The sequence below is a fragment of the Bombus fervidus genome, chromosome 12 (genome assembly GCF_041682495.2).
Source record: "Bombus fervidus isolate BK054 chromosome 12, iyBomFerv1, whole genome shotgun sequence".
NCBI lineage: Eukaryota > Metazoa > Arthropoda > Insecta > Hymenoptera > Apidae > Bombus > Bombus fervidus.
Window position 1 is genome coordinate 5,756,593 of NC_091528.1, and position 11,629 is coordinate 5,768,221.

At 32.0% G+C, this 11,629-nt stretch overlaps 4 protein-coding genes across 7 annotated transcripts in view; 2 read left to right on the forward strand and 2 right to left on the reverse strand.

The window, feature by feature from the left end:
• Nucleotides 1-1,804, reverse strand: part of Arl4 (ADP ribosylation factor-like 4) — a 50,326-nt gene extending 48,522 nt beyond the window's left edge. The window contains exon 1 of one of the 2 annotated variants that reach the window (XM_072014613.1): nucleotides 1,671-1,804. The gene's annotated coding sequence lies outside the window, so the exon portion shown is untranslated. Of the gene's footprint in view, nucleotides 1-252; nucleotides 604-1,670 lie in introns of those variants that run through there. The other variant, XM_072014612.1, reaches the window with a different exon arrangement.
• Nucleotides 1,805-2,470: 666 nt separating this feature from the next.
• Nucleotides 2,471-4,082, forward strand: LOC139993144 (28 kDa heat- and acid-stable phosphoprotein). Of its 2 annotated transcripts, none has more exons than XM_072014616.1 (5): nucleotides 2,471-2,655; nucleotides 2,808-2,909; nucleotides 3,274-3,399; nucleotides 3,469-3,599; nucleotides 3,674-4,082. In XM_072014616.1, exons 2-5 carry the CDS (start codon nucleotides 2,814-2,816, stop codon nucleotides 3,888-3,890), a joined length of 570 nt encoding a protein of 189 aa, XP_071870717.1. In that variant the 5' UTR covers nucleotides 2,471-2,655; nucleotides 2,808-2,813; the 3' UTR covers nucleotides 3,891-4,082. The 2 variants fall into 2 exon arrangements, with proteins under 2 accessions (XP_071870717.1, XP_071870716.1); XM_072014615.1 differs by having other exon boundaries at nucleotides 2,473-2,655; nucleotides 2,808-2,905; nucleotides 3,271-3,399.
• Nucleotides 4,083-4,409: 327 nt separating this feature from the next.
• Frj (membrane bound O-acyltransferase domain containing farjavit) lies at nucleotides 4,410-6,824 on the forward strand. Its single transcript, XM_072014599.1, has 6 exons — nucleotides 4,410-4,752; nucleotides 5,254-5,525; nucleotides 5,603-5,754; nucleotides 5,828-6,036; nucleotides 6,107-6,428; nucleotides 6,501-6,824. The coding sequence occupies exons 1-6, from the start codon at nucleotides 4,544-4,546 to the stop codon at nucleotides 6,720-6,722; spliced, it is 1,386 nt and encodes a 461-aa protein (XP_071870700.1). The 5' UTR covers nucleotides 4,410-4,543; the 3' UTR covers nucleotides 6,723-6,824.
• Nucleotides 6,825-7,428: 604 nt separating this feature from the next.
• On the reverse strand, nucleotides 7,429-11,389 carry Sc35 (SR family splicing factor SC35). 2 transcript variants are annotated; one of them, XR_011801297.1, is made up of 5 exons: nucleotides 11,083-11,389; nucleotides 10,727-10,870; nucleotides 9,942-10,139; nucleotides 9,720-9,809; nucleotides 7,429-8,141 (listed from the first exon to the last, which is right to left on the reverse strand). XR_011801297.1 is itself a non-coding variant. In XM_072014617.1 (4 exons), exons 1-4 carry the CDS (start codon nucleotides 11,262-11,264, stop codon nucleotides 9,803-9,805), a joined length of 531 nt encoding a protein of 176 aa, XP_071870718.1. In that variant the 5' UTR covers nucleotides 11,265-11,389; the 3' UTR covers nucleotides 8,635-9,802. The 2 variants fall into 2 exon arrangements, 1 of the variants encoding a protein (XP_071870718.1); XM_072014617.1 differs by lacking the exon at nucleotides 7,429-8,141 and having other exon boundaries at nucleotides 8,635-9,809.
• Between the last annotated feature and the right edge of the window lie 240 nt (nucleotides 11,390-11,629).

An 11,629-nucleotide genomic window follows, 5' to 3' on the forward strand; every position in this document is an offset into this window, starting at 1 on the left:
TACATATAGTTTTGCATGTTATATGCATTCTGTAGATTTTTGAAGTCTTAAATATCTCAAAAATGCTTTACTGATTCCATACCACAAGGCAAGCGGTTAATCGAGATTTTATCGATACCCAAATATTTTGACAATACTGACGAAGATATAATCACAACGACAATCACAATGATTTCCTCTATCGAGTTACTTTCCTCGCGATTACATAATTTGTAACGTCAATATTATGAAATGATACTTTCGGTGACTTACCATTTTTTATTGGAAAATGGGAACCGTATCCGAAGCCCGGAGACACTTACAGCTACGGTTGACTATGGACGCACAGAAACACGTTACATCGACTTTGACACACTTCTCGCGAATCTCGAAAGAGCAATCGAATTATCGGTTTCGAAAGCGACAGAAGTTCGAATGATGTATTCCACGATTACAGAACAGCGAGCACTCGCGAACAAATAGAGTTCGATTTCACGACTTGTTCAAGTGAATGACATTAGAGTACATCAAAACAGTCAGTCACCGGCTAACATTTAAGAGCACGATCTGTATACACCCGACCAGTCCAAATACCCGAAACAGACTGGCTGCTTCCTTTTCGAATCGCAATCTACTTTCGGAAAGCGCCGTTAGATGACAGCAGGATATAAAAGCCCGCCATATTGGACCGTCAATAAAAGCGCTTTCGTTCGAACGCTATTTGGATCAAAACAAAGCAATTAATATTTATTTAAAAAGTTGATTTAATCTTGAAATATTATTGGAAACTTTATAAACATCGCAAAAGGAATTTTAATAAGATTTTCATTGTTATTTCATCAAAGATTGTTGCTTCATTGATTAATATTTATTTAAAAAATGGCTTTTATCTTATAATGTTATCCAACAACCCATAAATATTCTAATCAACAAAATAACAATCTTTTAAAAATTATAAGGAAGATTTAATACAAAATAATTGATATTTGTAACAATTCGAATCTCTAAAATTATGCGATACCAATATTATATTCTAGGACTAAAATATCATTCTATGAATAACTATGAATAGAATGAACAATTTATACTGGAACAGAAATTTATTGCAAGTTACATAAAGTATTATATATATGACTCTTTTAATATTATGGACGGTCGGAACTCTCAGATTGGTCCCCCTAAAAAGCAACCGGCCGACCAAGTCAATTGTTCTTAAATAATATAAATTGAAGACTAAAAGAACGTGGCCAATAGTGACCAAGCACGAACAAGCAACCGCCACTTACGCATAACATGATAAACGAGAGAAAAAAGAACAGTGTGAATCACCAGTACCAGTCGTTAAATAATTTCTTACGCTTCTACGAGACTATTCTTGTCGTAGTGAGACTTAAGCCCTGATATTCTCAACATTTTTTACTCAATAATCACATTTTGTTTTCCAATTTAAAGAAAAACACGCAAAAAAGAAATGCATATCCCATAATTCAAAATAATAATAATCAGAATTTTACAATTTAAATTCAATGGTAAAAATCCAACAAACGTTTCGGTTCAAATTTCAATAACGATCTGATATTAAATAATTGACTGTAATTATAACTATAACATTTTAACTAACTATAACATATAAGGAATTGAATTTCTATAGTAATAGAAACGGTTAAATTGAAAATAAAAAATTTCACTACCTGTAAGTTGGAATTGCAGACAGATGCATGATAAATTCTACGTTAGATGTTTTGACGAGAAATTTCATGCACGGAGTGACTTGCACTTGCTACTCAATACTGACCGATTAGTAGCCAATTGGCACCCAATACAACCGTGTCAGATGCATCCAATTATTTCACGATTTCGTGTTTGTAAACAAACTAAAAAATTTATGAACACATGTTATTTTATACCGCGAAATGAGATTAGTTTGAAAAACGTGTCTCTCGTGATAACTTTACTATCTATAACTCTTATTAAATAATGAAATTAGCTGGAATATGAAAAACAAGATAAACTGAATAATTTTATAAGATTCTTGAGAAAATAAATTTAATTTGCTCAAGTTATCTGGCAATTGATACGTTAACATGTTACATGCATATATCAGTCATTAAAGCATGAACTACGTAGTTCAAGAGCAGAAAACACGACAGAGTTCAAGTTTCCAGCACGCTAATTATTGTTTCGCAAAGATTATATAATCAAATTTACATATTTTAAATTGAAAATTGTAATCGGAATGACATTGAAATATAAACATTAATATTTATAGTAAACGAATAAATAACTATGAAACTTACATTCGTACCTAAAGACGAGTATTCAATTCTAACCAAGTCATTAAATATTTAATCGAGTTTACGTGTTGCTACAATGTAAATATAAATTTATCAGCATATCTGTAACATACGCAAATTGTAAAATAAAAATTTTTTATTTCTGCCCTTGAATTGTTTCTATAAACCTACGAATGTTACCAACCATGCAGGCAAATATTCTATGCAATGGTTTATGCCGCTAGAGCTCGTGGTTGACGACCAAATAAGCAGCAGTGCAGTATTAATCTGACATTAAACGTAATTCCTCTCTCTCACAGCGGAGAAGAGGTATTTTCCTTCAAATTTCCGTATAATAATCATTAAATTGACGTGATCAATTGGTTCGAAAAAATGCCACGCGGTAAGTACGGACAAATTATTATTTATTTCACACTCGACACACACAGTTATCATCATTTCTTCCCCACCACATTTCTTGGCAAGAAAAACGCAATTTCGTATATTATGACCTCGACGAACGAATTTGAATCTAAAAAGACTGTTTCCCTTTAGGTAAATATGTCAGTTACAAAGGCCGGAGTCGTCACTTCACTAACCCCGAGGAACTGGAGGAGCAACGACGCCAGGAGGAAAAAAAGCTCCAGTGGAGAGTCAGTATTTTTAAGTTAACCAACAGCACGACGGCTTAGATATTATTATTAAGTACGTAAGGTCGAATTATCCTTTGACGGTTGAGCGTGATTGTGCGCACCATTACTGAGATTTGTCATGAAGCATGATAATCCATGTTGGTGCAACCGTTTGAGAGAACCGGGCACAAACCTTCAGGAAATTCTTAAGACTCAAAAGCGATGGATAGATCTTTAGATGATTTGTTTCATCTGTTCTTTCCACTTGTATTTGTTCTTTCGAAAAATGTTACATAAATTTTACTTAGGGGGCTGGTAAATAAAAATTCATTAATGTAAACGAAACCCTTCATATTTAAAAGTTATAATGATATTGTCTTTTTTAGAAGAACAAAGGGAAGGATAGTTCAAGTGATGAGGAAGATGAACCCAAAGCACACGGTGATTCAGTAAAAAATAATAGTTCCTCGGGGTCAGATACCAACAGCGAATCAGAATCAGAATCGGAAACTGAGGTAAATTAATCGATAGAGATTTATAATAATCGATAAATGATAATTTTCCTTTCTTCTTTTAATTTGCAGGGAAAGACAAAGGGCGTAGAAAATTTAATTCAAGTTGAAAATCCAAATAGGGTACAAAAGAAAGCAAAAAAATTATCTCAATTAAATCAATCTTTAGACACAGCGAAACCAGATTTATCTCGTAGAGAACGGTAAAAATCAATGAAATATATAGAAATTCGTAACATGTAAAGATTGAAGAACTCATTTTTCTTTTCTTTTTTAGGGAACAACTAGAAAGACAGAGAGCATATGCAAACTATCAGAAATTGCACGCGGCAGGTAAAACGGAAGAAGCACGCGCGGATCTAGCACGATTAGCTATAGTTAAACAACAACGGGAGGAAGCGGCAAAAAAACGAGAAGCTGAAAAGAAACAAAAAGAACTCGCTCTTCAGAGGAAAACGGAACTTAGGCAAAAAGCTCTTGGCAAAAAATCCTAGAACGTTTTAACTTGAGTCAATTAAAAGATATTTGATGTCACAGCTACTATTACATTAACAATGATGAACAGTTAAAAAATCTACTTTCATATTGATACTAATTGAATGAATCAATTCGCGCATTTACAGAGTGCGTTTGATGGAAATATCCTTGTTTAATTATACATAAATATAATTATTACAATAACTAAACTATACCTGTATTATTATTCAATATCTCCCACCTGACATATAATTTTATTTTACTAAGTTGACAATTCAACAAAATAATCAATAAAATATTATGTTTGCTTGTAATCTGCAAACAAAGATGTTCCTAATATTTAAATTTTAAATTATGCATAATTATTATTTAAATTACTTTGGTAAATATTACTTCGCTTTACTAAATTGTTGACTCAGCAAAAAATCAATGATATACGGTCGAATGTTTCTATCATTTAAATTACAAATTACCGAAACTTAAATAAAACTTGTGAATAAATGTAAATCACCAAAATTTTCTAATAATTGTATAGTAATAATATCTGATTTATTAACGTACAAAGTTCACCGATTTGATTACGTGTAACTTAACTGCAGTCGATGGGACGGAGGAAATGGGATAGGATAGAAAGAAGACACAGTAAAGTTTCTGCAACCGAGCTGATACGATGTGGACGGATGTAGTTTACGTCACACTGTTGTTGTTTTGTGTATTCGTCGGGTTTTATTATCGAAAAATAGAAGATCCAGAGGTGAAGAAATGGACCGGCACGTTTATTGGCATTCTATTAACAGGAGTTGTCTCAGGAAATTATATACTTTTCCCTTTGGTTTTTTCTCTGATCAACGCTATTATTATAACCAACATCTCACCAAAGTATGATATATTAATTCGTTAATTATATTTATTTGTCAATTTAAGCAAGGAGCGTTTTACCTTATCAATTATGTGTCATAATGTGTCAAAATTATTATCTCAATTTTAAGTGAAATATTTTTAAAATTATTTTTGACAATGTCATCGTATCTACTTACTTTGCACGATATGATTTTCTTATATTTCGATCTTATCTAAAATTATAAATGTACAGATCAAATTAACTGTCTGTCATTCTTAGATATATATATCTCAATATTGCACTGTTCTTAAAAGACATAATTAGCACTTGTTAAGTATCAAATTACCACCAATTGTAACTTGATTGCTGAATGGAAATATTAATATAATGAAAATTTATTATTACTTTGTACTTAATATTGTGTAACATAAAATATAGAAATTATTTTAATAATAAACGTACCTTATATATTTTCTGTTCATATTCCATTCTTTTATAAAACTAATTAATGTCATTTCTCAATTTGTTGTTATTTGCAGGAAATCTCATATTGTCAGCTTTATTTTTTCATTCTTCTTTCTACTTGTTATATCTCGATTAGGGGATTATATTGGTTTACCAGTACCATCAACTCATACAAATCTCATACTGATGATATTAACACTAAAATTATCTGGACTAGCATTTGAACTAAATGCAGCTATTAATCCTCCAGCTGATGATCCAGAAGGAGTAGATAATGAAGCAATAAAAAATGTTGGATTTTTAGATGTTTTTCATTATGGTTTTGGCTATATGGGACTTTTGACTGGTAATTCTATGATACTTTAAGTAACTATGATTAATCTAATTTTGATATTATATTAAATATAATATTTCTCTCTATAGGACCATACTATCGATATAGAACATATTGGGACCATCTATATAGGCCATTCTCTAAAGTAGTAGATCCATGGCCTGTCACACTATATAAACTGAAACAAACTGCATTCTTTATTGTGCTATTCTTCATAATGAATTACTGCTATCCCGTCAGAGTAATATCAGTTTTCATTTTACCAACAAATATAGGCAGAACTATAAATGATTAAGTTTTACTTTGTATTTCAGTATATTTTAACAGAAGAATATGCAGAAAGATCTTTTCTTTATAGACACTTTTATATGTATCCTACATTCGTCCTTTTTCGAGTAAGAATGTACATTGGAATGGGTTTAGCAGAATGTGGGTGTCAAATGGCTGGACTAGGAGCATATCCTACTAGATGTAAGCCTATACAAGGACTAGGTCCTAAAGATTATAAAACAACAGAAACATTGTAAGAGCATCCTTTTCCCCGTAATGAAATTCATTATTTGAAACAAAAATATAGCAACCAAATGTTACAGAGCTAAAACACCTGAAAAACTGGAGAACGAGGAATTGGATTTTGAAACTGTATATAATATGAATGTTTGGAAATTAGAAAAATGCAATTCGACAAGAACAGCTATGAAAACATGGAACAATTGTGTTCAATATTGGTTTGGTGTCTATATCTATAAACGACTGCCAATGAAAAATATTCGAGCTCTTTTAACTCTATTACTTTCTGCTGTTTGGCATGGTTGGTCAGCTGGCTATGCTGTTTGCTTCTGTCAGATTCCTCTTTTTCTGTTATCAGAGGACATATTCTACAAATTTTATCAGCAAGCCGCTGAAAACAGTATCGTAAGTTCTATTTTCGATATCTATTCATAACTATTAATTGAAATTTTAATTTATGTAACTTTCCTTTTTTAGGCCAAAAAATTGTGGTATTTGCTAGGATGGTATGAGAAAACAACTTGCATGGCGTATTTGGGAATATCATTCTTAGTATTAGATTTCAAAGAAACTCTAGCTTACTACAAACTTGTATATTTCTCTGGTCATATCATAGCACTTACGTTATACATTGCAGCTCTTTACTGCAAATTGTATATTTTCAAGAAGCCTACAGGAGATAAGAATAAAGATAAATAGTCTGTAAATCTTTCGCATTATATATAAATTTTCGTGTCTTTCATACTGGAGTTGATATAGAAATATCTAAATGACACGTGTATTATAATACGCTTCGCATAACTATACGCATCAAGCCATTTAAAGATCATTAGCATAGTGTAATATTAAAATATTTTTTAGAATATTACATGTTTTCCCTTTAATGTAAATGATAGAAGTATTTATTGATGATCATAATTAAGAATGATCATGTATGATTACAATTGAAATGCTTGTCAAAAAATGTAATATATTTTTTGTTACTATTGTTATATCATTCGACTTGGAGGATAACGAAGATTTTAGATTTACACTATTTAGAAAAAAGAACGAAAAATTATCTTTGGATAATTAGAAGGTCTTAAATCTTCCATTGATACAAGTGAGGAATAAAAAGTTCTATTTCTTCGACAAGAATTCTTTATTAATCAAACCCTTCACATCTCTACAAAGATTTATATTCTTCCTCTTAAAAAATGTTTATTTACTGCAACATTGCCTTACCTCTAAAATACTTACTACTCTATTGACGTTCGGTGACACCTGAAAAAAGAACACAGGAAAAACGAAAGGATCCCACTGCCCACCCTCGAAAATTTCCCAATTATTTGTAATGTGGCGGCAAGTGTTTCAAGCGATGATCATATAAAAATTGGAATCGTTATAGATTATATCGAAAACGATATTAACGATAGATACGTTTTCAATTTCATTAACTATTTTAAAAAAAGTGAAAGTCAAAATTAAAAGATCTGTTTTTAAAATTGGGCGTAGATTAGTATCTTGGAAGAAACTAATTTGAAAATTGTATAAAATGAACCATTGAAGCGAAATGAAATACATCTTGATACGTCGACGTTAAGAAATTTGTGAAAAGGATATTCGTACTTAGAAAATCGACATTTAAACTCGTTCAACTTACGAATCAGACCTACACAGCTGGAAATAAGATAGTACATAGTTGATTTCGAACGGACCATTGCTGGAGAAATGATTTGTTTCAAGAAACACGCAAAGCAATTGGTAGACATAATAGTTGAAATGTCGAGTTGCTGCTTGCGAGGTCTGGTGATGCTCACGTGCTACCTGCAAACCGGACGATGGTCGAGACCAGCAACCGCGTGTGGCTTTTCGTCGTGCTCTCTGCATATTTCTCTGCACTCTCGAGACCGTACCCTCTGCGATTTCTGCACGCCGACCCCCCACAGAGAGAGAAACAGCTTTCGCTCACACACTTTCTCTCTTTTTCTCGCCCTGATCGACTAGCGCGAACCTGCTTTCACCAGACCACCAACCGCTCGCTACTGCAAACTGCTTACAGCCCTGCTACTCGGCTTACTGCTTACTCTCAGCTACCCCATCATCAGCTACACTCGCCACGCCACTCCTTTCCACCGCCTGTGGCACCATAAAATTACAACTTAGTTATAAGGAATAAACGTGTTACATCCGTGTGTGAGGAATTTTATCTTTTTTTTTCTTTTGTTGAAAGATGTTTGACGATCGATTAATTATAATATTAAAGATAAGACCAATGGTTAAATGCTAAATTATCTTAAATTCTAGAATTTGACCTATCTAAGATTAATGACAGCGTTGTTTTATACAAGATTCGAGGAAGTTAATAACATTCAGAAGTGAACGGCAGTATGTAAGTAATAAGTAAATATGAAAGATTGTACCACTGTTAATTTCTTAAGCTTATGATCTTAATTGTTTTTAGTCTCATTGTACTCGATACAAGAAAATCCATAATTACGATATCGAAATTTTTTCGTAGACGAATATAAATGATATAAAATTTTCGAGTAACTTATTTTTCTGACAGCATTACCTACATCTATATATGTAGTTTTTAAACACTGTCTAAAACTATGTGAATAGTTCCGTCTTCTGCATTTTATTATACTTTATTATAAATGGCAATCTTACATAAATAAACCTGTATATTGTTACAGAAACGCAGAACTTATGTCTATAATCTATATAGATTACGATTTTTAATTTTTCTTATTTGTTTCTTTCCTTTTTCTGACTAATCGAGTCATAATCATAATTTGTCGATCGAGTTGTAATCACAAACAATGAAAAATTATTCCAAGTTATTACGACTTAGGAAATTAGCTTAAATTTTGTACAGAAATTGGACTCAAGTCGACCACATACAGTTTACATTACCTGCTAATTACCATATTAACACCCTCATGTATTTCCAGGAATATTTAATCCACCTTGCTTGATTCAAATAATTTTTAATATTGAAAAACAATTTCACAATTGATATTTTATCGAAACAGTTGGTTTCTTCTTATTACTTATATGTACTATATAGAGATTAAAATATTCATAATGATTCAAGAAATGAAAGAAAAAGAATAAACTGTAATCATTTATAACTCACTTATATCGAGATGTACTGAGAATTGTGCACACTACATTTTAACATAAGATGAAAACATTTTGTGATCGAACTAATAACAATTTCTTTTATTTACTTATTCATAGAGTGTAAACTTGAATATTATCCGCTCCATTGTCAAGATGTGAAATTCCTGCCATTGTTCCAGAGCAGAATAAAAGATCATTCATGTAAGTGCTACAGCACATTATTTCGAAGCTCTTAATAGGATAATAACGAATGTCAATTTACTGATCAAAACAAGCTGTTTCGCTACAACAACGTCCATACACGCGAAACCAGGAAAACACATTTACTTTCTTCTGATCAGAAATAAGCATTGTTTGAGACAATATATCACTTAACAGAATACGAATAATAATGAAAACTTGCAAATGAAAATCCTCGCGAGTCTATTAAACTCACAATCTAAATACATTACATTAAAATTAGTATTGGGTTCATTTTTCTTTTCTTTTGGTAACCCAAGTAGTGCGCCGTCATAATTAATATGTAAGTGACAGAAGAAATGTGAACGTGCGACAGTGTTGCTCTAGATATAGAGGGTAATAGAATACCTTTTTGTTCTCAAGAAACGATTATTCTGCACTCGCAGCACGTGCATCAGTTCACAGTTGTACTCGTATATGGTTCAATTACTTCAGTCCCTGCATGGAAAAAAAATCATGTTATATGAATATATGTTGTCAATGATACACTTAACATTATAACTGAATTTTGTAGAGCGAATGTATACTGATAAGAGTAAATTAAGTTTCATCTATTATTACAAAACGTACCTTGATTTGGAGCGACTGTCTTTTTGCCTATCTGGAGACTTGCTGCGAGAACGGGACTTTCCACGCGAGCTCTTACTATCAGAACGTGAGCGGCTGCGGCTTCGACTATATGAACGCCTGCGATCTCTATCTCGGCTTCTTGATCTACTGCGGGATCTAGAACGCGAGCGTCTTCGATCCCTGCTTCTACTACGTGATCTATAAACAAATACGCTACTGATACAAAGCTACATAGTATTACATATTACGTGTTTTACTTAACCTTTGTCACTCAATTAATTTCCTCAATTATTTTTGAGAAGTTTCAATTTTATATAAAAAAGGTACAATTTGTTCGCATCTTTTGCGCTGACTGTAATTTACTTTAGGGAACAAAATTATTGACATTTTTATATATAATTATATTATTATATACTATATATTATTATTACTTGTATATACAATGGGGTGCAAAAACATTCAAGCACTTATAGAAATTTTTCATGAATACTTTAACAATTTGTACAAAGTATATGTTTGTAATAAATATATATAATTTCAAAATGTTTTATACAATATATATAATATGGATATCGCAACTTTTTATAGTAAACATCCAAATACTTTTGCAAGCCACAATGTTATTATTGGTGATCTTCACAATGAGAAAAAAAATTTTAACAATATGTAGACTAAATTCAAATCACACAGTGAGTATACATATAAGTGTTGGACTATGATATAAATATCCCAACATAAAGGTATACAGATTTTTTATATAATAAAAATGTTTTGATAACAATTACCTTCCTCGTCGTCGGCTACCACGGCTTCGATGTGGTGAAGTTGGTCGACCATATCGGGCCATTTGAACTCTAAGTTCCCTACCATCTAACAGTCTTCCGTCCATAGCATCTAATGCATCTTCTGCATCACGCTTATCATAGAATCTAAAACAATGATTCACAAAAATAAAAATGTTATTTTAGACATATAGAATATATATATGTTATTAGACAATACATATTGTTTGGCCATAATATTTATTGCTATATATAAGCTTCGTTATCTGAATACTACAATGACGTCACATTGATAAATCGTAATCAACAGAATACGCACAAAAATCGATAAACACTAAGAAAAATAGATTTTTATATACCTAACGAACGCAAATCCGCGACTTTCTCGAGTAAAACGGTCTCTGGGTATGTAAATGTCGCCAACCTCGCCACATCTTTCGAACACGCGTCTTAAATCTTCCGGCGTCGTTCTGTACGTGAGATTGTCCACTTTTAAGGACACCATCCCATCAATTCGAGGTGGCGGCCTACCGTAACTCATCCTTTTCAAATCCTGGAGAACTTCGATTTGAATAAAAACAATACTTCAATCGACAAATTCAGTTATAGATCAAGCACTTCGAGTGCCTACACGTTTTACACAAAATGGCGTGTAGCGGAAGAATGAATTCTACGCGCAATATGGTAGGAAATGACGTAAATAAAATATCGCACTACGCGCGTCAAATTCTTTTTTGTACGAAATACACATATTTTTCTTTCATTCGTAAAATAAATTGATTTTATTAATGTACTGATAAAACAAGGATATTTTGGTAAAAAGATTATGATTTCTTTATTGAAATGAGTTGCAGTAAAAATTTAAAAAAAAACACAAACAACTGTTTTTGATGGAAGTGAAAATTA

Bases quoted from the DNA above. Each gene is read 5' to 3' on its own strand.
- LOC139993144 (XM_072014615.1), top strand. The intron at 2,906-3,270 runs GTCAGTATTTTT...TGTCTTTTTTAG, and splicing joins AAAAAAAGCTCCAGTGGAGA to AAGAACAAAGGGAAGGATAG. The intron at 3,400-3,468 runs GTAAATTAATCG...TTTAATTTGCAG, and splicing joins AATCAGAATCGGAAACTGAG to GGAAAGACAAAGGGCGTAGA.
- Frj (XM_072014599.1), top strand. From the start codon at position 4,544: ATGTGGACGGATGTAGTTTACGTCACACTGTTGTTGTTTTGTGTATTC. The intron at 4,753-5,253 runs GTATGATATATT...TGTTATTTGCAG, and splicing joins ATAACCAACATCTCACCAAA to GAAATCTCATATTGTCAGCT. The intron at 5,755-5,827 runs GTAATATCAGTT...TTTGTATTTCAG, and splicing joins ATTACTGCTATCCCGTCAGA to TATATTTTAACAGAAGAATA.
- Sc35 (XM_072014617.1), bottom strand. From the start codon at position 11,264: ATGAGTTACGGTAGGCCGCCACCTCGAATTGATGGGATGGTGTCCTTA. The intron at 10,871-11,082 runs GTATATAAAAAT...TCATTGTTTTAG, and splicing joins CGCGGATTTGCGTTCGTTAG to ATTCTATGATAAGCGTGATG. The intron at 10,140-10,726 runs GTAATTGTTATC...ATTTGTTTATAG, and splicing joins GGTAGCCGACGACGAGGAAG to ATCACGTAGTAGAAGCAGGG.